The 26,563-nt window shown below is 36.7% G+C and overlaps 4 protein-coding genes across 6 annotated transcripts; 1 reads left to right on the top strand and 3 right to left on the bottom strand.

The window, feature by feature from the left end:
* Window positions 1-103: 103 nt before the first annotated feature.
* Window positions 104-4,895, top strand: RH39. The gene is made up of 9 exons (XM_011046533.1): window positions 104-797; window positions 1,166-1,261; window positions 1,349-1,537; window positions 1,718-1,858; window positions 2,728-2,868; window positions 2,959-3,101; window positions 3,464-3,593; window positions 3,821-3,869; window positions 4,131-4,895. Exons 1-9 carry the CDS (start codon window positions 258-260, stop codon window positions 4,652-4,654), a joined length of 1,953 nt encoding a protein of 650 aa, XP_011044835.1. The 5' UTR covers window positions 104-257; the 3' UTR covers window positions 4,655-4,895.
* On the bottom strand, window positions 4,839-5,620 carry LOC105139898 (nucleolar protein). The gene has a single exon (XM_011046532.1). The coding sequence runs from the start codon at window positions 5,366-5,368 to the stop codon at window positions 4,970-4,972; it is 399 nt and encodes a 132-aa protein (XP_011044834.1). The 5' UTR covers window positions 5,369-5,620; the 3' UTR covers window positions 4,839-4,969.
* A 4,283-nt stretch (window positions 5,621-9,903) lies between these two features.
* On the bottom strand, window positions 9,904-14,158 carry LOC105139900 (probable LRR receptor-like serine/threonine-protein kinase At1g34110). The gene is made up of 2 exons (XM_011046534.1): window positions 10,793-14,158; window positions 9,904-10,613 (listed from the first exon to the last, which is right to left on the bottom strand). Exons 1-2 carry the CDS (start codon window positions 13,656-13,658, stop codon window positions 10,249-10,251), a joined length of 3,231 nt encoding a protein of 1,076 aa, XP_011044836.1. The 5' UTR covers window positions 13,659-14,158; the 3' UTR covers window positions 9,904-10,248.
* Window positions 14,159-20,867: 6,709 nt separating this feature from the next.
* Window positions 20,868-25,187, bottom strand: LOC105139901 (uncharacterized). 3 transcript variants are annotated; one of them, XM_011046537.1, is made up of 8 exons: window positions 24,199-25,187; window positions 23,813-23,887; window positions 23,658-23,729; window positions 22,926-23,006; window positions 22,723-22,820; window positions 22,512-22,637; window positions 21,673-21,726; window positions 20,868-21,575 (listed from the first exon to the last, which is right to left on the bottom strand). In XM_011046537.1, exons 1-8 carry the CDS (start codon window positions 25,093-25,095, stop codon window positions 21,503-21,505), a joined length of 1,476 nt encoding a protein of 491 aa, XP_011044839.1. In that variant the 5' UTR covers window positions 25,096-25,187; the 3' UTR covers window positions 20,868-21,502. The 3 variants fall into 3 exon arrangements, with proteins under 3 accessions (XP_011044839.1, XP_011044837.1, XP_011044838.1); XM_011046535.1 differs by having other exon boundaries at window positions 21,678-21,726; window positions 24,199-25,186; XM_011046536.1 differs by lacking the exon at window positions 23,813-23,887 and having other exon boundaries at window positions 21,678-21,726.
* Window positions 25,188-26,563: the final 1,376 nt, after the last annotated feature.

Consider the following 26,563-nt stretch of genomic DNA (forward strand, 5'->3'; position numbering starts at 1 on the left):
TCCAAGGGCAAAAACGAAAAAAAAGAAAAGGAGAGGCCTTTTTAAAGTTTAAGGGCTGCAGGAAACTTTGATTACTAGCAAAGAGCCCATGGCGACCATACGACTTGTCGTGTAGATCCTCAAGGGCCAAGTAGACATTTCCATCAGACCCACTCTATCCGTTTATCAAAATCCATTGTGAAGGAGGCGAAAGAAAAACCTCAAAAGCAAACACATAAAAACCTCAAACCAAAAACCCACGGAAAATCCAAAACAAAATGCAAAGAACCATGGCAGCTGCAAGCTCTTCAAGAACTCTACTAAACCTCTCTCTGTCTTCTAAGACCAAACTCTATCATACCTTTCTAAAACTCCCCAAAAAACCCACCAGGTTTTTACTAGGGTTTAACTTTAGACCACTGTGTACTTTATCATCAACAACAGCGGCAACTGAACCGGATGAAATAAAACACTCAATCCTACTAGAGAGACTGAGACTTAGACACCTTAAAGACTCTAAAAAACCTCAACTAACGGACACTCAAACACAAACCGCACTAAAACCAGTTGTTCTCATCGAGGGTGAAGAAGAAGAAGATGGGTTTAAGAAGTCTAAGAAAGGGAAAAAGATTGCGGGTAGTTTTGAGGAGTTGGGATTGAGTGAGGAGGTTATGGGGGCTGTTAGAGAGATGGGGATTGAGGTTCCTACTGAGATTCAATGTATTGGTATTCCTGCTATTTTGGATAGTAAAACTGTTGTCTTGGGTTCCCATACTGGGTCTGGAAAGACTCTGGCTTACATGTTGCCTCTTGTTCAGGTGTGTTTTTATCTCCATTTTTCATTGATTGATTTGCTTGTTGCTTTGATTAAGATTTTGGGTTTTACCTATTCTTTTCTTTTCTTTTTCACTTCTGGGTGCATTGAATTTTGGGAAGGTTTGGAGGTTTCGTTGTGTTTTTGGAATTGCATTGTGGTTCAATGCATATTGAAATTGTTGAAATATGGATTGTGTGTGTTTTCTTGTCTATTATTTTAACATTTATAGTTCACTAACATTCATTCTTGGCGTCGACTACTTCGTATGCTTGTGTTCAGAAATGGTAAACATAAAATCGTGTGAATTATGTTAGTCTTTTAGGTGTTAAATCAAAAGGAAAATTTCTATTTATTTTGTTTGTCTTATAGTTGCTGAGACGGGATGAGGCCTTGTTGGGTAGGCTAATGAAGCCCAGGCGTCCACGAGCTGTTGTTCTATGTCCCACAAGAGAACTATCCGAGCAGGTTTATTTTCCATGCTGTCAGTTGAATTTGGACCTTTCTCAACCTGTGGCTTTGCCTTTGCAATTGATAACAATAAATGGGTTTCAGGTTTTTCGAGTGGCAAAATCCATTGGTCATCATGCACGTTTCAGGTCTACTATGGTAAGTGGGGGTGGCCGGTTGAGACCCCAGGAGGATTCATTGAATAATCCAATTGACATGGTAGTGGGAACCCCTGGTAGGGTTCTTCAACATATTCAGGATGGGAACATGGTTTATGGTGACATAAAATACTTGGTGAGTATCTGAATCCTTTCATTTATTTTCACTTTTCTAGAACAAGTGATCGTGCTACAAAATTTTCAATATGGTTGTTTGGACCACTGCTTTAAGATACAGTGAAGAACTCGCTTATGGCAGCTTCTTCTTGCTGCAATGACTTTGTTACATTTTATGATGTTGCTAATCTTTTAGTAGGTGTTGGATGAGGCAGACACCATGTTTGATCGTGGCTTTGGTCCTGACATTCACAAGTTTTTGGGCCCATTGAAAAATCGCACATCAAAAGCTGATGGTCAAGGGTTTCAAACTATTTTAGTCACTGCAACAATGACAAAGGTATGCAAACTTGGACGATCATCTTATTGAATGAATGGAAATCTGTGTGCTGTTTTCATAACCTAAAATAATTTTGCTTTCTGTTGCTTTTACAATGAGCGCACAGAGACACAGACACGCACATGTTTTGAGACTTATCTGAATAAGCAGGTCTTGTGGATGCTGGCATGCTAACACACCAACAAATTTTCCTATATTTGTCGTTCCCATATGCAGCAGGAATGAGAATGGGCATTACTTCTTTGTGGTGTATCTAAATGGCTTGTTAACGCGAGAAGTTGCTTAAGGGTGATTCCTGTCTTGTTCTGCTAGATATCCACCTAGACCTTTTGACTAATTACTACTTACATGTGTTGCTTCTGCTGTATTAAAACTAGGGAAATGCTACAGCAAAGGATTACATTTACTTTACTGAATTCTATTTTCTCTCTCTCATTTGGACCTGATGGGGATGGATGAATTTTCTTAAGCTACTTCTGGAATTTCCCAACATTTTGAATGTTTTCCTCATTTTATTCTTAGCTTCCACAACTCCTTACTTTTTTCCAAGTCAGCATAATTTAAGGAAGTAGCATCTTATCACCTTGATCCTCTTATGTGATTAAAGTGGGTTGCTCAAGCTCTTGATAAATCCTTGAAATTTTCAGGCTTCTAGCTTTTATCAGCAATCTGTTTTATATAAACAAATCCATATATCATTGGGCATATGTGTTTAGGAGCACACACTCAGTTGTCTATATGTGCTATCAACATCCACCTTCAGTTTGGTGAATGGTTATTTATTTGTTAGCTGAAAATCATTGAGCTTGATTATGTACATAACTTTCTATTCAAGGAATTTGGATAGTTGATCTTCATAGGTTTTGCAGGCAGTTCAAAAGCTGATTGACGAGGAGTTTCAAGGAATAGAGCATCTGCGCACGTCAACACTCCATAAAAAGATAGCATCTGCTCGTCATGATTTCATAAAGCTTTCAGGTTCTGAAAACAAGCTGGAAGCATTGTTGCAGGTCAGCTGCTCTTGTTTGCTGCTGTTTTTTCCTACCTGACATTCTTATACACAAATGGTGATGTTTAGTTAGGATGCCATGTGATTGCAGGTTCTTGAGCCTAGTTTAGCGAAAGGAAATAGAGTGATGGTGTTCTGTAACACTTTGAATTCCAGCCGTGCTGCAGATCACTTTCTTGCTGAAAATCAGATCTCCACTGTCAATTACCATGGAGAGGTGCCAGCAGAACAGAGGTGAGATGATCTAAAATGTTTTTTTGTCCCCCTTCTTGTATCTGCAATCTAACTTGTGCGTATGATACAATAGATGGTGATTTTTATAAAAGCACCTGACTTGCCTGTTTTTCATCCAAAGAGGAAAAAAGAATGCGCTAGGTATTGCGCATTCATCTCCATCTATCTGCATGCATGTAATAACAAATATATACATGTTTACTTGATTGTCTTCCTTCTATGAAGAATTTCAATATTGACTGTTTACAAATATTTCCAACCATCTAATCCAGATATTTGATACTTTCACTGCATCATTGGTGTGCATGCAGGAATGTTAGCCTGTAGTATTTAACAAACTGTGTTTTTCCTTGTGAACTCAGGGTTGAGAATCTGAATAAGTTTAAGAGCGATGATGGAGATTGCCCCACGTTGGTCTGCACAGACTTGGCTGCTAGAGGACTTGATTTAGATGTGGACCATGTCATCATGTTTGATTTCCCCTTGAACTCTGTAAGTAACGTTTTTTTTCAGTGTCAGTTGCTAACAATTGAAAGTCCAATCCCTATGGATGCCAAATAACAGTTTTTATTACATTTCTTGGGTTGAATCTTGTTAAATCCCAGAGGATGTTTGGAGGAGGGGAAGGACTGCACCTATGGTGGTGCATCGATTATTACACTGGAAAGTAAAAAATAAACAAGTCTAATCCTTGCATTTTTTGTCTTTGACCATTTTAGATTGATTACCTCCATCGCACAGGAAGAACTGCTCGAATGGGTGCAAAAGGTATGTGTCCTGCAATTTGCTGAAGCAATGTGGCATGCTCTTAAATGTTGAAAAGAAATTTGAAGCTGGCACATTAAGATCTACTTGTGCAAAAAAAAAAAAAAAACTTATATGAGCCAAAACTTATTTTTCACAATTAATTGTCATCTCATTTGAATTTGCAAGTGGAAATACGAACCCCACACTTAAAGAAATTCTGTAAATTTGTGGCAATCACCTTTTTCTGGTTTTAGATTTAGACGTGTCTTGTTGGTGTTACAGGGAAAGTGACAAGCTTGGTGGCTAGAAAGGATCAGCAGTTAGCTGCTCGGATTGAAGAGGCAATGAGGAAGAATGAGAGCTTGGAATCCCTCACAATAGATGGTGTTAGAAGAGACATTGCTAGGGCTCGAATAACCGAACAGCAGGGGAAGAGTGCAAAATTGATTAAAGCATCCAATCAGAAGAGCAATAATAAGTCAGCAACCGATAAAACCCCCATTGTGCGGACCAAGGCTACATCTTCGGTGATGAAATCTGGAAAAGCATCCACCAGTGCACGGACCAAGGCATCCACCAGTGTGCGGACCAAGGCTACATTTTCGGTGAAGAAATCTGGAAAAGCATCCACTCCAGCAAAATCTATCAAGGCTGTTAAGGTTGCAAAAGGAGTCAAATCCTCCAGTGCAAGCTACTCTAGAAAAAAATCTCCAGGTGTGAAGAAGCAAGTGGGGAAGCTAAGAGTTGTGGCATTTAGGGGGCGGTCTTCTTCATCTAGCAAGAAAGAATCATTGAGGCCCAGTTGATTGTTGTTAAAATAAATATCAATTCATATCAAACGCTAGTGTTCTGGTTTGCTTTCTCTTCCGCTAGTCTAATATTTGTGATGATTATTATGAGGGAATATGCTGGCTTTTTCTCCCCATCTTTCCAGGGTGCACTGTTCTATTTTGGCCTTGCAGCTGTTGAACAACGCAATCACTGAGTACATAAACCGTAATTTACTTTCTTATTTATAGAAAACTTTCTGCGGACATATTGATTGAAGCAATTGTGTAAAATTACAAACACTTTGGACAATTCAAATATCAATGCCCAGTTTTCAAGGCCTACAATTTTTTTCACTTCCAGGTGAGGAGTGGGCGAGGATTTTTGGCAGGGGTGACAACGTTTCCATCTGAGTCATAAATGATGACGCCTGAAAAATCAGGCAGTTGACACTTCCCGCCCATGAGTATGTTCTTCCTCCAGACTGAAACTACCTGTTCACCACTGAACATGCTGTCATCAAGACTGCCTGCATGGATGCCATGTTCTATGCCCAACATCGTATCTTCAGTGTTGAGTTGTATAACAGGATCGTGGTCACTGGGCCCATAACAAGCACTCCAACGACGCCATTTACGAGAATGAGAAGCGCACATAAACAAGGCAAATGCACACAAGAGAAGGGTAACTGCAGGCAGGCCAAGTCCTGATGAGCTTAGCGGTATTTGTTTCAAGTGAAGCTGGCGTGCCATGGGATCGAATGTTTTGATGCTTGGCTCTACGTGATTGTGTGAGAGTTTATAAAGGCTGATTTTTGCCAAATGGGGTAGTTGGATTTGAAGGATTTGTTAGGGTTTAGATTGAGACAATTGACTAGAAAGTGGTGTGTGGTTTTGGTGACCTTTCACCATTGACCACCACCATTCCATGCTAATTAAACCCTGCAAACACGCCACATCATCCTTGCATACCTGACAAGAACAAAACAAAAAATATAGCCCAGGTCCCATTTAGGGTTTTTTTTTTTTTTTTTGTCATGGGTTTATTCATGGGCCTTTGTGACATTCACAAGGCCCAAATATCTAAGCCTTTTCAATGTTTATATAGCCTAGGCCCAGTATATACTGTTGGGATTTGAGAGTATAGTGTTTACCAGTTCTTCTCTGTGTCTGCTCCGCTCCCCTGCTCGGTGAAAATCTCGAGAGCAGAAAATGCAGAAACAATTACAAATTTCTCTGTTCAAATTGCTTTTGAGACACCCTTTTGAACATTCTCCAAAACTCAATTGTGTGATTGTTTTTATAAATATTTAAACTTATATTATAAGCGTGGAATTTTTTATAATTGTAAAGGAATTCTAAACATTTAAATATATTAATTAATCACCGTTACATAATCTAAATAAACTTTTATATATGTATGTATGTATTCTACTTGAACACATCATTAGAATCTGCGCCGGAGTTCTCTGAAATTCCCAAGAAATACTTTCCGCGCCATTAAAGTTCTCTTACGACTCTACTTAAAGCTTTAAGTTTTAAGTTTTGTAAATATGGTTATAGTTGGTTTTTAAATAATTTTTTATATTAAAATATATATTAATAATATTTTTTAATATTTTAAAAATATTTTTAATATTAATATATTAAAATAATTTAAAAATATTAAAAATATATTAATTTAAAATTAATAAAAAAACAAATTAAAACACAGAAACACACAGTTTTTACAGGCACTAAAGATGCGTTTTTTCTTACTTGTTCTACAGAAGACTCTGAAACACTGCATTCTTAGAAATTTCTTCAGACCTGACTACCTGAGATCAACGGCTCGCGTCATTCTTTTTGTACTATCCTGGCATCTTTGTCCTAGTTGTCTTCCACTTGTAGTTTTGACAATCCCCTTCTGTTGTAGTATGTTCTTAGGAGAATACTAGATTCCAAACAAAATGGATCTAGACCCCCTTGCCATGCAGAAGTACCTAAAAAGGGGGCGAGTTTTTGGCAGTGACTCAACAAGTGGGCTTATATCTCAAAATGTTCAACGAATATGGCAGACTATAAGCCACAATTCCTTTTGAAGGATTAGGAAGGTCTTCAACCGTCCCCTGTCCTCTTTTCTATGTTGCAAACCAGGAAAGCTTGTAGAACTTAATCTGTCGAAGCCCAAAAATATGGGTGATTATGATGAAAAAATGCAACTTGTAAGCATGCATGCTCCTGAAGCCCCTTACAATTTCATGCAATAATACCAAGAAGATATGACTACATTCAAACTGCCTGCCTTTAAATCTCTCTTTGATGGGTCATAGACTGCTCAATAACTGTATTTATGTTTTCGTTCTGAGGCAGGTGGATCCATACGGGTGTGTTTCTAAAGCTTTTGATACATCGGCATGGAGTAAATTTAGTTCATGAGTGGGGCCTTGTTTTATTAAGAGTGATAGATATTGCCAGCAACATTAAAACTCTTTCAATTTCCGTTGCGCTTTCCTTCGCCAACACCTGACTTGTTCGAGGAACTAGAGGCTTCATCTCTTATACTGCATTTTTCATGTCATTGATTTCCTAGTTGATGCTGAAAGGACTTGCTTACAGCTGATACACAGTTACCTTCTGAATTCTGATGCTTTCACACAATCATGTGGTGGAGTATATGTTTAGCGTTATCATTCTCTGCACTTTTAATACTGGTTAAAGTTGAGATGTAGAGGGGAAAGAATGTAGACCTCAATTTTTGGAAGTCAGCAATGCCATTGTTGTTTTAACGAAGGACTTCGCTTTGGTAGATTCGGTGGCATAATACATAGTAGGTTTCTTTAGTTATCTGGCATGACCAAGTGTTGTGTCACTTTGAAATTTAGAATGTTCTTCTGGAACTGTCCATGAACTAGCAAGTAATTCGTAAGTTGTTCTTTGGTCAGTGACTAGAAGTTTCTCTTCCTGGAAAGTATATCTAATTCATGATACAGTATAGTATGTCCTGGAAACTCCAGTTCAACACAATAACGGATATCCACCTTCTTTTCTTCCTTACAAAGATAGTGGCTCCTATGGATAGAAATTGACTTGACCTTCTAATATCTACATTTCAGTGATGTGAAGTTGAAAATACAGTGTGGGGATCTTCTTATATTGTTGGATATTCAAGTGAACAAACATACAATGGAATACGTTGGTTTTATGATGGCATTTCATAGTTTAGACTTCTTACAGGTACTCCATTGCTCCAAAGGAAGAAAAGAAATTGGAGAAATGAGGAGCTAAAATCTAATTGCATTATAGAAGTACTTTTCAACATGCTTCCCCTACTTCTAATTAGTGTTTATGACAATTCCTGTGCTGTCTCTCTGTAAGCTACCTGTCTTCTTTTTCTTTCTTCTAGAACACAGCTTCATAATAGAACTCGTCATTTTTCCTCCTCCTCCTAGAACTCAGTTTCATAATAGAAACTAGGGGAGCAGAAAACGTGAATGCAGGTTTGAGGTTTTTGTCTTGAATGTGTATTTTGCTCTCATCTGTTCCTAGTAGCTTGAATTTGGTATTACAGAGTTTTAAATAATACGAGGGTTTGAAACAAATCCATTGACAGGTCTTGATGAACTTGTTGAAACTGATTAAGAGTACTTGCAAAATGCGATCCTGGAATGGCTCACCTCACAAGCATTTAATCAGGAGATCGCATGCCGTGAAACCTTAGGGAGGGCTGGCTATTCTGAAGAGTGAATAATGTCACGTGACATGTCATGGGAATTTGTTGAATGCATTGTTAAGGCTATCTATCATGGTGAATCTCTGACGATGTAACGTGGTGCTTTCACTAAAAGTTGCATTAACAGTTGTAGAAGATACGAGTAATTTATCATAGTTTGCCAATTGGTTCTCAAAGATGGTTGTATGGTATGCAGAAAGGTGTGTTAAATTGCAGTCTACAGTTTTCAAAGATGATTATTTGCTATGGAGAAAGACGTGGGAAATTGCAGTCCATTAGAGAACATTGGCAAATGGAATGATATGGCTTTTTGGGACAAGCTTAATGGTTTAAAAAGAAGGCACTGCGAAACTGAACTCATATTGGAAGGTTCTTAGTTCAAACTTCTTTATGATATTTGTTTGATTGCTATGTTTCAGTACAGCTTTTGGCTAGCATGGAAAGTAGCAAGTTTTGCAACTCGATGGCACCAGAAGCCAAGTTTAAGTCGAGAAAAGAACCAAATGGAACCACGATCAGATAAGTAGCTAGATTCCTTTTATTTAGAACTAAAACCGATTATCATGGTTTGTAATGGACCAAAGAAGACGCCAAAGGCGCCTGTTGCTGTCATTTTGACAAAGGGATTTTTTCCCATTTCTTGTCAGGACATCGATTATCATGTGGAGAGCATGGGATTGATCGTCTTGTCCACCTTTTTTCCCCTCTGGAACGATTAGATTAGGTTCACCTCCCATGGCAGAGGTTCCAATGCAAATGCACAATCAATGTGGCCTGCCTTCATTTCTCTTTCGGATTGCTCGGGTCCATATTGGCTTGAGTGAAAAGAAACAAAAAGGGAATCTTATTGAACTAATTAATCATGGATCTTTTTATTTCTTTATTCCCGTCACATCAAGGTACTAGCATGTTAAGGTTCTGAATTTAAGTTAAACAACGCTCTCTTTACCAGAAAAAGAAATTAATCAAAAGGGGCATCGAGCAAGAGGCATATGGGGATGTTGTTGTGATGAGTTGCTGATTATTATCTTAGTAGGTCGTCTTTTTTACCAGTACTTTTGAAACATGGAAAAAGGGTGTGGACCAAGTGAAGAATAGTGAGATGGGAGAGACAAATCTTTTGCCTGTTGAGGCACGAGAAGGAAGAGGAAAACATGGCCTGTTTCTGTCTGTCTGCTTTTATCTGCATCATAAGCCCTACATAAAAAAATATGCACGGGGTCCTTCCGAGCCGAGTAGCTATTCCACTGCTCGTAATAGGTAATGGTTCTCTTTTCCTAACTCGAACAGTAGAGTTACGGGCCAGACACGATCCCATCACCTGTCCCACTTTTGGACATCCTTGAATGTTCATATGATTCTGAAGATCTATTTTGCATTTACTTCTGTATCAAGTTCTCTTGCTGTTACATGAATCCTGCTACTTAAATATGTCAGAACTTGCTGTCAAACTAAGATTGAAAGTAAATCTGCTTAAATATTTGTAAGCTGCCAGCTGAAATTTCTTTGTATAGTGTAGTCTTTAACTCCCAGCTGCCAGAGGGCAAGCATTGGATTGAAGAATACTTCTGATTCTATGGAGGGCAGAAGCTCCAGATTATATTTCACAGAAATTCAGGAACATGAGTAACATTAATCAGGGCAAAAAGGAAATGCATAGAGTTGCATGTAAATAAAAAAAATTGTTAATCGGAAAAAGCAAAGGATGAAGCAAATTCAACCACAATGCTGTTTCTACCACTGTACAAGAAACCCCAGGACCACCAGCTAAATGCAATAACACTACCCAAAAGCTCTCTTTTCAATTTTCTCAGTAACTCTCCTCTTTTGTCTTCTTGGGATCGAAAAGAGAACCAATCATTGATGTCCTTGGAAGCAAAGAAAAACACAAGGACAAATTATTTCAACTTTGATTTGATGACTATTTTATTAGAGGTTGAGAAGTCTTTCCCCATTCTTCTGGTGGACTCTTTACTTCCATTAACAGTGCCACCACTTCCTTCATGGTTGGCCGCTCTGCTGGCGAAGAGTTCACGCAGAACATTGCAATCCCTAGTGTTTGCAGCATTTCCTGCACCATTTGGTCTGGCAAACCTTGAAGCTTCGCATCTAGTATTGATACAGCTTGTTCAAAGCTTCCCATCTTTTTCTTCACCCACTCAACTATGTGTAATCCATCTCCTATATGAGGCTCAACAGCACTGCGGCCACTTATGATCTCTAGCAATACCACTCCATAACTGTAAACATCACTCTTTTCTGTGATATTCATGGTGTATCCATACTCTGAAATGATCATGGAAATTTGTAATTAGCAAATGAAATAAGAATTCTACATAGAAACGCACACCACAAATTTCCTTTAGCATATTAATCCATGAGGTTAAAAGACAGATTATGTTTTTCAGACAACGCAACTAAACAAAACATACACATATGGGTTCTGGGAAATCAGGGTTACTTGCCTGGGGCTATATAACCATAGGAACCAGCAACTCTGGACATGGCATGATGATAATTTGGAGAGTTCATCAGTTTGGCCAGGCCAAAATCTGCTAAATAAGCCTCATACTTGGAATCCAGAAGTATGTTATTGCACTTAACATCTCTGTGAAGAATTGCTGGCACACAATCATGATGAAGATAAGCTAAACCCTGAGCTGAACCAACAGCTATCTTGTACCTTGTTTCCCAATCCAGATTCCTATTCCCCAGCAGTAGCTGCTGCAAATTGCCATTTGAAATGTAGTTGTACAGAAGGAGCTTGACACTCCTATTCGAAGCATAACCTAAAAGCTTCACAATATTCCGATGTCGAATGTGTCCTAGGATTTGAATTTCTGCAGCAAAAGAATCCACTGGATCCTCGTCTTGCTTTGCCTTCCAAAGCTTTTTTACTGCAATCAACTGCCCATTTGGCGTGTCAGCCTTGTAGACAATTCCAGAACAGCCTTTCCCAATCACATTCTCATCCTTCAAGCAATCTAGGATGTTATCAATGGTGAAGTTGAGCTTCTGAAATGGGATAAAAGTCCATGGATAAGAGAAATCTTCAGCTCTCGATGACGTGGCTAATGCTCCAGAAGATTTCTCCATCACATACCTATGGTTCCGCATGACTATAACCCAGGAAGCAATAACAATTATGGTCACTGAAGTGAGAATAACCGAAATCAAAGCTATAGTTTTGGCTGATTTTAATCCATTTCTTTGATTAGTTCTAGGCGAGCAAGAATATCCATCTGTGGAATCACAGAGTCTAGGGTTTTGAAGGTATGAATTTGAAGATAGAGTTCTAAAGAATCGTGTTACAGGAATAGGACCTGAGAAATTGTTGTAGGAGATATTAAGGGAAGTGAGGCTAGTAAGGGAACCAAGAACCTTAATCTTTCCATAAAGGAAATTATGGGAAAGATCAAGTGACTGTAACTGTGTCAAGCTGGACATCGTTTCAGGGAGTTCACCAGTAAATCCATTTGAGCTCAAATCCAAACTAATTGTTAAGCTCGTGACATAACCAATTTCAAGTGGGATTGGACCAGAGAGGATGTTGGAGTTCAAATCAAGCAGTGTTAGCTTCTGCAAGTTTTGAATGGACCTCGGGATTGCCCCTGCAAGCTGATTGTTATTGAGAATGAGCTTGTTCAAGTAACTGAAGTTTCCAAAACTCCAAGGAATTTCACCTGTGAAGCTGTTCCTGCTAAGATCAAGCTGCTCCAAGTTTACAAGCTCTCCTAGCTGAGAAGGTATCTCTCCAGTAATGTAGTTTTTGTGCACATCCAACAGCTCAAGAACAGTGATGTTGGCAATTTCCACAGGGAGGCCACCAGAGAATTGGTTCATATACAAGTCAAGAAATACCAAATTCTGCAATTGGCCTATTTCCTTAGGAATCTCACCGGAAAGCTGGTTTTCTCCGAGCCTCAATCTCACTAAAGACTCACAAAATGCAACACTGCGCGGCAATCCACCTGATAAAGAATTCCCTAGAAGCAGAAGTTTGCTCAATTTCTTCAGACTGAAAATCTCCTCTGGAATTGAGCCTGTAAGCTTGTTTCTTGAAAGATCAAGAGCATATAACTCAGTGCAGTTTCCAAAGGAGGCTGGTATCGTACCAGACACTGAATTTCCCCACAAGAAGAAACTTTGCAAATACTTCAAATCGCCAACCTGCCATGGAATTGTACCTGACAATTGGTTCTTATCAAGCTGAAGAGCTGTTAAGCCTGTACAGTTACTCAACTGCCAAGGAATCGGACCAGTAAGAGAGTTATCGGACAACTGAAGCTGCTCAAGGACCCCTAACTTCCCTAAATCACGAGGTATTTCACCGGAAAGATCATTAGCTGAAGCATCAAGCACAACAAGTGCTGAACAGTTTGAAAGCTCAGCTGGGATTGCTCCAGAGAGTGCGTTTCCCCATAGAAGCAAACTAGTAAGTTCTTGCAACTTACCCAGCTGAGGAGGGATTGAACCAGTAAGCTTGTTCATGTGCAAGTACAAGTTCCTTAACTCTGAACACAAACCAAGCTCAGGTGGTATAGAACCAAATACCTCAGTATCATAAAGAGACAAAGTTTGAAGATTGATCAAGTTCCCAAATGTGGGTGGTATTTGCCCTGAAAGACCGGTTGCTGCTGCACCAAATGTTGTGAGATTGGTTAACATTCCTAACTGTGTTGGTATCTCTCCTGTTAAATAAGGATTGCCACCAACTCTAAATTCTTGGAGCGAGACTAAAGAACCCAACTGTGATGGTATCGAACCATTGAAGAGATTGTCTTGCAAGCAAAGAACTTGTAAAGAAGTAATGTTTGCAAGTTGTGGAGGCATCCTACCAGATAACTTATTGGAGTTCAAGTAAAGAAATTGAAGAGAAGAGAGCTGGCCAATTTCTTGCGGTATAGGACCTGAAAGAGAGTTCGAGGAGAGGTCTAAGAGTCTAAGATGAATGAATAAGCCAAAAGAAGGAGGGATTGATCCAGAGATATTAGTTGAGGAGAGGTTGAGAAGTTGTAGAGAGGACAGAGAGGATAGCTGCGAGGGCAGTGAGGAAAGATTAAGGAATGTGTTAGGGAGAGAGAGGGAAATAACTCTATTTTGTGGAGAGCATGTAATGCCTTGCCAAGAACATGGAGTCAGGCTTGATGGGTTCCATGAGGAGAGGATTGATGAGGATGCTTTTGCTGATGGGCCTGCCGCTGAGATAAGAGAAAGAAGGGCTTCTCCATCAGAAGATAGAGAGGCTACAACAAATGTTTTGGTCATGGTGACCATTATTATCAAGAATGAGCAAAACAACAGAAAAGGTGGGGTTGGTTTCTGATCCATCTGAGTTATGACGGTTTGAGAAATCTTGGGTTAGCAGAGTGGAGTCTTCTTGTATAGTCTTGGTTATGGTGATATAAAGATGGTGAAAGAAAGTCCACTCTAGGAGACAACATGCATGTGAGAGAAGTTCCCACGGAGGCTTGGATGCTTGAGTTTTACACTATAGTGATGAAACCGTGCATGTGAACAATACAAAAAGAAAAGTACCATTAAATCTTTGGTGGAGGATCGGCTGGATACAGTCAAAGTGAAGAAAACGTTACCAGAAACAATCCCTCTCTGATATTAATGGCAACCAAAACAGGCGGTGGCTGGTGGCGACGTGGTGGTGGTGCTAACGTTCACAGAATGAAGATGCATATTATATATATATATATATATCATCAAGATTTTTGTGTCCAAGTTCTGATACCGTACATTTCGTCAATGGTCGGTTTCTGGGTGTATGTTGATGGTGGTTGTGGCTGTGTTCATGGTGTTTGAAGTACACTCTTCTTCTGGTTGCCTTTTAAACAGGCAGTACTTATTTTAGTGCAGCTTGCATGGGCGCTTCAGTTCCTTTATGAATAGCCCAAATTGTCCTTGTTGGAGTAGCCGAAGCATTTTGTGGTCAAGAGTGGTAGTGTTGAACTTTCGCTGTTCTGTGGTCGAGTTTTTTCTTTTTTATTTAAAAATATTTTTAAAAAAATATTTTTAAATAAAAAATTAAATTTATATATACACGTGTCAGTACTGGGGACATGCACAATTCGGGGGGCCATTAGTGATGGGGCCCAATAGCTGACATGGAGAAATCGTGACTGTTAAATAACTCAGTATTAAATGCCAGCTGAGCTTTGATTAATGTCGTAAGAGAAAGATGGATCGAAGTAATCCAACGGGTAAGATTACTTCAAATTGGGACTAATGGCCAGCATGGTTGACACGTGTGAATAACAGTTCAACAAATACTGAAAATTAGACGAGAGTGACCAAAACACCCTTCCCGACAAAACGAAAGATGAGGAAATTTTTGGGCATGAACGTGGGTCAATTCATGAAGACAAGATTCGAGGGTTTCAGAGTCAAATGTCCATCTTAACCCTAAACCAAAATAAATAAATAAAAAATAGTAAAAACAAAATTGTAAGGGTAAGTGAGTTTGCCTAGAGAAGAGAAGAGTCTGCTGATGATGATGACGAGAGGAGTGAGGCAGCTTAGGAGACTGTGAAAGGTAAAAAGGGTTTGGAGGAAGCAACCAGTTTCCTTTAGAATATGGCGGAAACCATATGATCTTAAACGTGGTCTGCGTTATATAATAAAGGGCTAGGCTTAAGAGTGGCGTGGATATAGAGGAAGTTTTATTGGAGCATCTTGTTGTCAAGGGCCGAATATTTTTATTTTTTTTTTATTTACCGTGGTGAATTTAAGTTATTTGGTTACCGAGGAAGAGATGGTGGGTCTGTTTCGGGAGTGGGGCTCTAAAGATTAGGTAACACAGAGGGTCACATGAGAGAGAGAGAGAGAGAGAGATGGATTTGGAATATATTAGGGCACAGGTCACGATTAAGGTTTTTATTAGGGCTTTAGGTTTTGGCTGTGTATCCCACAATTTAGCCGCACGAGAAACTTCTCTCATTAATGTTGTTGAAATTTTACCGTGTTACTGTCGTTATCTCTTAAAATATTTTTTATTTCAAAATTAATTTTTTAATTACAGTTATTTTCTAAAGTTTATTTTTTATATTAATATATTAAAATAATTTTAAAATACTAAATAAATTAATTTTAAATTAGCCTCATAAACAAACATCATCTAAATGAGCAAATAATTATTCATTTCTCCAAAAGAAATTAAATTATGTCATAATTATTTTTGAAATCTAGCAAAGTGTAATAATTTTGTTTTTACTGTTTAGGATTCTTGGATAATATCTTCATAAATGCTTGTAAATCCAAAATAAATGAATGGTCTATACTCGTACAGGAGGATTAAAAAGATAAATTATGTTGTTCTTGATGTGAGAAATTAAGGACGCCTAGGATACTTTTCCTCAAAATAATGAAAAAAAAATTGAGAATGTGACCATTATAACCTCAATAAGTTAATAATAATCTCATTTAAATAATATTTTTACTCGATCCGGACTTAAATTTAAAGTTTAATTAATAATAAATTTACATTGTCCTAATTAATAGGATTACTTTATAAAGTTTTAGCTGTAGTTCTCTGCACTCAGTTGCATAATAAAAGAAGAAGCATGGGACATTATGAGACTCAAACCTACTTCATCCTAGCACATGTAAAACCTTACCCTTTAACCATCATTTCTCCCATTTGTTATAGGATTTGAGACTAAGTTAAATGTTAATTAAGGGATTGAGAAGCATGCTCTGTTATTTCTAACCATTGTCATTGCTCTTAACACAATATTAACAATCTTGTCATTCATGCAACAAATATGTGCTAAAGATGTCACACACATACACACATACGTATAGATAAAGAGAATATTACACAATCCAATGATTTTACAAGGTTTTGCTATGTTTATCTCTATCATTAAGTCCTTTAGGGCTGAGCTTGTTGATGCTGATTATAAAAATCAAATACTTTATCAATCTATTAGTTCGGTTATCTATAATACTAATATTTTTTAAAACAAAATTATATTACATAGTAATATCTTGAATGAAATGATATTTAATATTAATATATATTTTATCTTAAAAACATAAAATTTATAGCCAAATATATGACGGTTTGGCTATTATAATATATAATAAATATATCCAAATTAAAACTAAATTTATTAAATAAACCTTTCGGTTAAATAGTTTATTCGATTATTTTAGTTATTGCTATGTTTTTGTTTTTGTTAAAAACAACATCATAATAAATTGTAAAATAGCCTTCTTACTAATAGCATAATTACTGATGTTGAATACATTCTTATGGTAGATTTCTACTATTAAAATTTTTAATATAATTAGAATCAACATAATAACATTCAGTATATCTTTCATAAATAAGAAAGTATTCAAAATACCTTCTAGTATTAAAGATTCATTTCATAACCTATTTTTTATCATATTTAATTATGTTATAGTCATTACTTAACCATAAAAATATCAAATATTTTTTTATCATTATTAAGAAAAATATTTAAATCTATATAAAGACTTTCTCCATGGACACACACAATTTTCCTCATTATCAACTATAAAATACTCAAATTGCTACATATAGATATTTTTTTCAATTCTCCATATATGTATCTTATTAAAGTCAACAATGACCACTTGATATAGTCTTTACAATCAGCCAAACTTTGTATTTAGCATTTTTTACTTTATAAATACCATATTTTCTCTTAAAGATCCATTTGCTATTCATTATCTATTTTTTAGAGACCAGACAAGCTTTCAAATTTAATTTTTATAAACAAATTTTATATCTTCATTAATGATAATCAACTATTTATTAGAATCAACACTAGTAATGACATTAGTTTATGAAGAAGGCTCACCAATATCATTTGTATTCTATATAATAGATAATGTATAAGAAACTAAATTAATATTATAAGATTGAAAAATATAGTATATCTTGTTGGCTTTTTCTTGGTCATTGTATTTTTTTTATTTGGAAAATATATATGGTTTCTCATCTTCCTTATCGTAAACATGGATATTGTAAAAGTATCGAATATGTATAAGGTGTACACTTTGGCAGGCTATCCAAAATAGTGCCTAAGAGTACTGGCAACCATGCCAACAATGGAATAATTCGGCAGTGCAGCTGTAGGTTTGTCAAAGAAAAATCAGCAGTGCAAATTGTTGACGAACATGGGCTGGACAATGGAATATCCAAGCTAGGCAAGAAAATTTGTTAGGAGGATAGGCTAATGAGAACAGGGATTGTTGAGGAATTTGGCAGAATAGAAATTGACAGCCTGCACGCAAATACGAATTCGACAACACATAAAGGCTTATGCAAATCATATATTCGACTTGACACAATTTGAAACTTGAACGAAAGATTGTCCAATATACAAGTGACTCAACAGTTGACGTAGCAAGAATTGGCAGTTAAGGTTGCCAGGTAGGCATGCAGAACTTGGTTAGTGACAATTATGAACTTCTTAGATCATGAGATCATAGGGCAGAACATGGGGGGCTGATAAGAGGATTGTTCTACAAGCTGCTGAAATCATGAAAGAGTAATGTCCACTACTTGCTGGAAAATAGACCACTAAGATCATGAAGATCATGGGGGAAAAAGTACTACACTATATCTTGAAAAATAAGAATTATGGTTGTCTTGCAACTCATATACTTATCTATAAATAATTGTGAATGCTCTTGGTTGTAGATAGGATGTATAGGTAGGAAATAACATGTATAAACTTGACTATATAATATGCGATTTCTGTGCATAACACACTTTTATGTGTAATCATTTATTGACAAGATAAATAAAGGTTAAGAGTTTTTCTTGTATTCTTAGTGTGCTTTGTGTTGTGCATCGTCACTTGTGTATTTCGCTTATGTATGTAATGAAAGAAAGTATGGGAAATCTCTTGATGAGTGAAATAGTTAATTACTTGACAAATATGAATGACATTGGTGAAGGAAAGCTGAGTCTAATAAAGAATTAAGCTGCAGCACGAGTTTATTTAAATAGTGAAAATTTATCTCATGACAGATACTATATACCGGTATCTACCTCTTTAAAAATATGCACCTAATTTGAATCCTAATTCTAGTGTTCATGAGTAATATCTTGTAAATAACTGCAATCAATATTAGGCGCAAACTTTACCTTATTTAAGCAATTTTGTGTTATTGAATTTAAAACAAAAATAGAAAAAATAAAATAATTTTTTTTTGTAACAAATTACGTCACTGTCAACCACAAGTGTTGCTCCATGAAAAAAGAGAGCATCACAACACTTTCAAATACTAAATTTTCTCATAGTTGAATTGTTAATAATAAAAAAAAAACCATTATAAAGAAATTAAAAAAAAGACCATTTCCCTTTGTCCCTCATCAAATATATATATATATGAAATATTTGATTGCCTCTTATCTAATAATAATGAAAAAATAATTATAGAAATACAAAAAATCCTTGATACATGTTTTGAATTTTTTGTTTTCAAAATATTTTAGTCAATTTACTGTGTTTTTTTTAAAATGAAAAAAAAAACTTATTTATCCCCAATTAATTTTACAATAACTAATAGGTAATGTAAAAAGATTTCAATGATCCTAATTTTAAGTTTTTTAATGGGAAGATTAAAACCATGGAAATACCATTCCATGTTTTGTAATACAAACCAAGCATTTATTCACGCAACAAGCCAGATTTTTTATTTATTTATTTATTTTTACTTCACAGAACTTCAAAATGGGAGGTATTCAGGGATTGTTTAAAACAGACGCCAGAAATTCCTCGTTAGTGTCTCACTTGAAATGCAGGAGCTAAATCTGAGATGCCAGCACTTAAACTTCCCAACGAGGTATTTATGCAAACAAACAAGCTCGCTAGTTTTTTAACATTTTTTATTTTTTATTTTTTTGAATGGATACAATGGTTCAGAATCAAAATTAACCCTCTCATTAAACTTATATATATATATATATATATATATAACGATAATTAGTAGCATGATCTATGTTTACATTTCTTAAGGTTGACGTAACAATTTCATGGCAGAAGTTGATGTCCCGTAGACTTTCATTGCCAATTACATACGTCAGAGATATCAGCTGAATCTTTAAGAATCTGATGAGAGATTCCGTATTTTTAGTAGAGAATGGATAACACAAAACTGTTTAAGACTTGGATTAAAAAAATGGAACCAAGTGCTAAAAATAATATATAAAAACTGCAGTAGAGAGGTCCAGCTAGTCCCCTGTCAAAGGAGCAAGACTCGCAGAAAGGGGTCCAAGATCACACTTTCAATTCAAGGCGCCGTTCCATGGTGTGTTTTATTATGAAAGCCATGATTAGAACGCACAGATTCTGAAGTGAAGTGCCCTCGAACTTGCCTGTTCTACGGAGATTAATTAGCTTTTCCCATCTCGTATCTTTCTTTGATTCGTCACTTTCATCATGTGCTTGGATGATCATGTGTGTATAAATACACACAGTGGAGTTCATCGATCCATCATGAAAGGGCCAGGAAGCAAGTGTGAGTGTGTGTGTGTGTATTAGTTTTAGTGATTGTAATCAACTTGCAGACGAAACTAGAAAGCATACGGATTCCTAGCTTGGACTCCATTAAAGAAGCAACTAGCAAGAGTTAAGGCATCGAGAGGGGTCTGCGCTCTGCAGAGCAACGGGATGCAAGGAACGTGCAATATTTTTTTAGCAAGCGTAATTTGCTACTTTCCTTTGGCGCAAACAAGGAAAAGCCATCGGAAAGGATATCTTGGTCCCAGGCATCTTGAAAATAAATAATTTGTACAGTTCATAGAAAGTGTTGGTTCGAATTAACAAAAGAAAATAGGAGAGAAGTAAACCAATTATCCGTAACCAAACTGGACAGATCTTTTATTACAGACTAGCTAAATAATCTTTGCATATATTCTGTAATTTTCTGTTAGAAATTAAATTAATGCAGGGGATGGTAACAGGCTGCAACCGTAAGAGGTCTTCCCTTCGTCGTTCCTTTTGGTTTTCCATTTTCCTTCAGGTTTTTTTAACCTCCTAACATAATGGAGGTATCAATCCTTGAACAAAAGGTTACTCCCTTGCTATAAGAGGAAAGAGAGAGAGAGAGCGGGAGAGAGACTTATGTGGGCAGCTAATCATGCAGCAATGGTTTTTACTACCACAGAAATTGACCTTAAAAGGTTTTCTTAGCTCTTTTACTTTAAAATTCCTGGAGCCCCAAACCCTATTTAACTAGGACATCTCAACTTGGATATGGTTTAAAGACAATACTTGAAAGCACCCACTGCTTGTAAACAAGAGAAAGACATCCTTGTTTAATAACGGAAGAGAACATGAAGACAAAAATAGATAAGGTAGGGTTGGTAAGGCCTCGTAGCTTTCTGCTAAACGAAGATTGAATATCCGGTATTTCCTTCTGGTCATCAGCAAAAGTAGAGCTTAGTGAAGCTACCACCATACCATGGAGTCAATGTGACATTAATTGCTAGGCAGAAAAGCAGTTATCTCGAGTTTTTTTTTTTATGTTTTCTAAGAAAATGGAATCTTTCATAGCAAACTACATGGAATTAAACATCAGGAGTAAATCAACTGGTCCAAAAAGTTATGAGCAACGGTATATTTATGTTAAAAAAGACTAGACAGATGAACAGGCTAAACACAGCCTCATCGGGCTAATTGAATGTAGCTGGAAAGCTACTACCTTTGAGGCGCCACAATACGCAGCTGCCTATGAAGGCAGTAATATATCAGTCACTTGACATGGTGAGCGAAAGCACCATTTTAAACTATGCTTGCCCTTTAGAAGATCAAGAAAATATGGTGATAAGAGCTATGAAAAAGAAGAATTGATGCATAACACATGTTTGTGTATAATAATTGGACAGAACTACGTACTTCCATGCTGTTGCAGGCTTTCCAATCTGATTTTGAAAGTGAAACACAACTCACAAGCCCAAAAATTTGATTTCTGTTGCACAGACAGAATAATGGCCTGATAAGAGTTCTTCCCCTTTTCCATGATGAGGCGTTTTTAAGTTTTGGTGAGAGAAGAACAAGCTCTAATTCCTCCGCAAACTTAGTCCGGTCACTCCCTTTCAAATTTGAACCACTTCCAGTTTGCATATAATGCTGCCTCAATGTCAGAAGATAGGGTATTCTTGCTTGAAGGGATTTCTGACTTCAAATTTGTTGAACTGGCTTGTAGATTTTGCTGATACTTCTTTGCCATTGCTTCTGCCTCAGCAAACACTTTCTGTCCAGAAAAACATAAATCTCACCGATGAGACTCATAGTTAATCTCATATAAGACTCAATACCATAAGGAAAATGAAGATAAACCAGAAAAACACCTGACCTCCTTGTTTGATACAAACAGACCAGGCTCACTTTCAAGGTCAGCAATACTGCATGGTAAAGACAAGCAAATGATATTGTTATCAGCCTCTTGGTGCCGCTATTGGGAACTTGTACAAGTTAAATAAAAATGAAAAAACAAAAAAGATTTAGTACAAATCTGCATATAAAGAAACTCTTCAAAAATGTTGGATGTTAAGGTAAGCAACAATCAAACAGTCCCATATATGGAAAAGTAAAACACATAACTTCTTTCAATCAATACACTCCGAGATTCCTAGCAAAAGAATATTAAATGTGACTGCAAGCACAGCTGTGAGATATATAGTTGAAGAGGGTGCAATATCAAACGAATTTAGATTCAATGTGTGGAGGGTGCAATATCAAGAGTCAATCATAGTGATCCAGTAATTCTGATGGGCTAGTTCCACTAATCAGAGATCCATAGCCGCACAGAAAGTCAAAATTTGCTAATGGGAACTAATAGGTAAACACTAAGAGGAAGGATAACACAAATAAGAATACGCAAAGGCCTTCACATCCAGTTTCTAAATGCATGATTCATTTAACAATTACATTGCAAATCTATGATGTTCGGAGAAAAAAAAGACTCACATTCAGAAATATGACCCTGTATGTGTGTCCTATTTAGGTAGCACTCTTTCTTGCCCATTAAAAAGAGAAAGAAATCACTCTTGATAGTTGATTGAGGAAAAAAAAAGGTTCTGATAGTTTCTTTCTATCATTGGAATGATTAGGATTCTGAAAATTAGAAGCCTCAAGCAAGCATGGGATGAAACAGAAAAAGAAACCCAGCAGTTGATTCCTCAATTACCTGAGAGAAATTTTGTCAGGAAACGTTGACTTTACAACTAGCACTTTAACCTTTTCACCAGCTTTAAGCAAGTCACTGACAGATGACACACGAGTCCGTGTGATGTTTGAGACATGCAGCAGCCCGCTGAAATGCATTAGTACATATTAGGACACTTCTTTACTAGTGAAGAGCAGTTTCAGAATGCGACAAAAAAGTACAAAGAACTCACCTACGGTTAGTTTCACCTATTCTTACTTGGGCTCCATATGGAAAAAGTTTCTTAACAGTTCCTTCAAGAAGTGTTCCCTCCCTGAGGTTTATCATTTCCTGCAATATTGTATACAAATTCAGAGAGCTTCTTAATTAGAAATATACCAAAATCAGAAACAACAGAAAGAAAAAGGTGAAACAGAATGCCACAAGGAAACTGACCCAAGCTTCCCTTTCACTGAGTATCAACTCATTATTAGACTCGTTTATTCGATTAATCAGGGTGTATATTTGGCGACCCACCTGCACCATAAAGAAACCAGTAATCCACAAGACTAATGCACAAGGGGGGCAAAGGAAAAAAATTAAGAACAAAATTCATAGATGATGAATATAGTCAAGATGTAACCTAAGGGAGGCCGATAGCAAGACAGTTGATGAAGTGGACAAAGAGGAAGAACCTTTTACGTGCATTGACAATGACTACTATCAAATCCAGGGTTAAATCTAGATAAGTCATCTAATTATAGAAACACCGATGCCTCGCCTTGGAAAATTAATCATTACAGGTTTCTTAGATAACTACAAACATGCACTAGGCTTTGAAATATCATTGTAAAGAGAGTATTATATGGGTTTCTCAAATCACAATTGCCTAATGACATGTTTGCTACAAATATATCAGAACTAAACTAGACCTTCAATAACATGGAGCACTAAACTTCTCCAACCGCGAGTACAGGTGACTTCTTATTTACCAAGCTCCAGGTAATACATAAATGTAAATCCAGAGGCAGAAGATTGTGCATTTTATACAGTTTTATTCCAGGAACAGGTTCTTGTAATTGATGCAAGGTGGCAACAACTATTGAATGATTAAAGAACAAGACCTGACAAAAACAAAAATAATAGAAGTAACTCAGGAACCAGAAATTCCAAAGTATTGCAGCTTACATTTTCTTTCAACTCCTTGAAATTGTTCACTCTATTCAACAACTCAGCCTTTGGCAGGAAAGCCCGCAATCCCTGAAAATGCAAATTCCAAAAATTTATCATTACTGCACATGCAATGCATTTACACACAAATAAAACACAAAAGGTACAGAAACCTCAATTCTCGTAAGTAGGCCCCCGGCATTCCATTCTGAAATTTTAACCTCAATAGGTTCATTCAGATCTTTGATCTGCCAAAGTAAAATGTCGTCAAGAATCCTCAATTTCATTGTCAATTTCAAAAAAAAAAAAAACCGAACCTGATTATTTTATTTTAGAAAGAAGCTGCAAAGAAATGCATGGAAAAGGAACTATTTTATTATTTCACTCAATTACAAAGGCAATCGATGAATTTTCTCTCAGAAAAGAAAAAAGCAAACAACAAAAAAGGCATCCCTATTTACGTCTGAAAACTCATTTTGGAAAACTTGTGAGAATTTTAGCAAGAAGCAAGTTCTGCACAAAAACAACAAAGTGAAAAAGAAAACAGCGAGAAAAGAACCTGCCTCACTCGTTGCCAAGCTATCCTCCGGAAAAGTCGTCTAGTGGAAAGCAGTGGCCTTCCACTCAGCGTCCTTCCAAGAACCTCTGAAAACAACACAGTTCCAGTCTCCACAACAGGCTTCCCTAACCCTGGTGGGCCCCTGCTCATTGCAACATCATCCTTAACAATTCCCATCTTCCCTTTAACCATAAACTCCTTGGCATCCTTCTTCGTATCACACAGCAAAAACTCGAACTCTTTGTCATACAAAGGCAGCACCTCCTTTGTTAGCATCGTACCCAACAAATCTGCCCCAATATTCACATCAAGTTTATTCTCATTACCAGAAACCACAACCCCAACCACAAAATCACCAGGTTTTGGGTTATAATAATCCACATCAATCTTCCTAGCCTCCTTATCTTCATTATCCAAGTCACTTCTCTCCTCTACAACACCTGAATCACCATCATCCTCACTCACTCCATCCAGTGAATCATTAGACTTAAAGAACTTCAAAAAAGGCGCCAAGGCCTCATCTTTCCCAGGTTTTTCAGATTCCTTAACAACTTCTACATCTAAAACATTATTAAAAACCACTGGAGATGGCTTATTTAACAATTCTAGCTCCTCATTCTCTTGAATTCTATCATCATGTGCCTTTTCAGGCGGTTGGGTACTCGAGAAATCATCAAACACATCATTTTGAGAGCATAATGAAATGCGGGCACTTCTCCAAAGTGGGGGGTTCTTGGCCGAAGTCCCGAAAGTACAGAGTGAGTGAAAACACGGGGATTTTGGACATTTGTTTTGATGGACTATGCTACTTTGCGTGATAACTAAGTTGTTGCTATGAGCTGGTAGTGAGGAGCTGAAGTTAGTGAGAGACTTACAGGGTTGAAGAAGGGTTTGCATCTTCGATTATCCTGTTCCTTGGCACCTCATGAACTTACCCCACTCTCTCTCTCTCCCCTTCAGGTTTTACTGGTTTGATTTGGTTCTATCCACTTTTTAGTATCCTGTGTCTTATCATGTTCGGGTCTTCATTGGGCTGAAAGTTGCTGTGAGGCTAAGTTCATGCTCGGTGTCTATGCCTAAGCAGGCTGGGCTTCCCTGACATATGCCACTGGTTGGTCTTAAAAGACACACAGAAAGAGATATTGACACGTGATTTTAAACCTTTGCCTTGCTAATTTTACACCAAGGTTCTCAGAAATCATTTGTCTTTTCTTGTAATGTCATTGATTAAAATCTCAGAGTGAAACCTTCTCTCATAAATACTTAAAATCCAATATTTGATATTTTTTAAAAAATATATCTTTTGGCAAAATTAGGGCTGTTCTTTTTACCCTTTTTTTTCAATAATTTTTTATTGGTAAATAGAAAAAAAAATATTAAAAGACCAGCTTGTCTGATCAACCTAGTGACCCGTTCATTCATGGCCTGGCCTTGAATAGGATTGGTGGGAAAACTCGGGTTTCTATTTAAACGACGTTGTTTCCAGTTTATTCAAAAGATCTTGGTTGACCCATGCTAGCTTAGAACAATCCGGTCTTCTAACTATGAAATAAAGGACATGTGAATGAGTCTAGCCTGCTAAAATTATTCATTTAGGCCTGAGTTATATACTCATCTATTTGGGCTCAAATACTTTTCTATTTCAATCCTTTTGGTTTGTGAGCTTAAGTTCCCTGAAGTTCAGACACAAGAACGAGGAGCACGCCCTCAATTTCCCGTTTGAATCCCAACTTAATTTCTGTCGGTTTGGTCCCACATTTTGAAAAACCTTTTCTACGAAAAAAACTAAAAGACAATATTCTTTTACTGTGGCTCTCGTCTCGTAGCAACATGGATGGGGACGCTATTAAAGATATTTATATTGAGAGTGTTTTTATATTTTCATGGGGATTTAATTGGTATTGTTAAATTTATTAGGGATAGATCGATCTTCAGGTAAATTTTTAGAACAGTGTAATGATTTTTTCCTTCTTAAAAGCAAAATGACATATATCTATCAGGGTAATTTTGGCATTTCAAACTTAATTGAACAATGAGTTCATTGACTTATATATTTTAAAAACCTAAAAAAAAAAATTAGAAATGGTCATACAAGGGCATTTATGTATTTTTTGGTTTTTGGGATAATTATCAAATTAAAAAAAGTATTGTTGTGTATTTTATTAGTTATATAATATTATTTAAATTATTAAATTGAAGGTGTATGAAACTTAAAAAAAATATGATAGTGAATGCACCCAACATACATGATTAAATAATGACTTAAAAGGCGATAATAAAATCCTTTTAATGGTGACTACCTGACTAGGCAGCACATGTTTTTTCTTTATTTTTGTTTTGCTTTGTTGTTAATAACCATTTTTTT

This window comes from Populus euphratica, unplaced genomic scaffold (assembly GCF_000495115.2).
Source record: "Populus euphratica unplaced genomic scaffold, PopEup_1.0 scaffold185.1, whole genome shotgun sequence".
Classification (NCBI taxonomy): Eukaryota; Viridiplantae; Streptophyta; class Magnoliopsida; order Malpighiales; family Salicaceae; genus Populus; species Populus euphratica.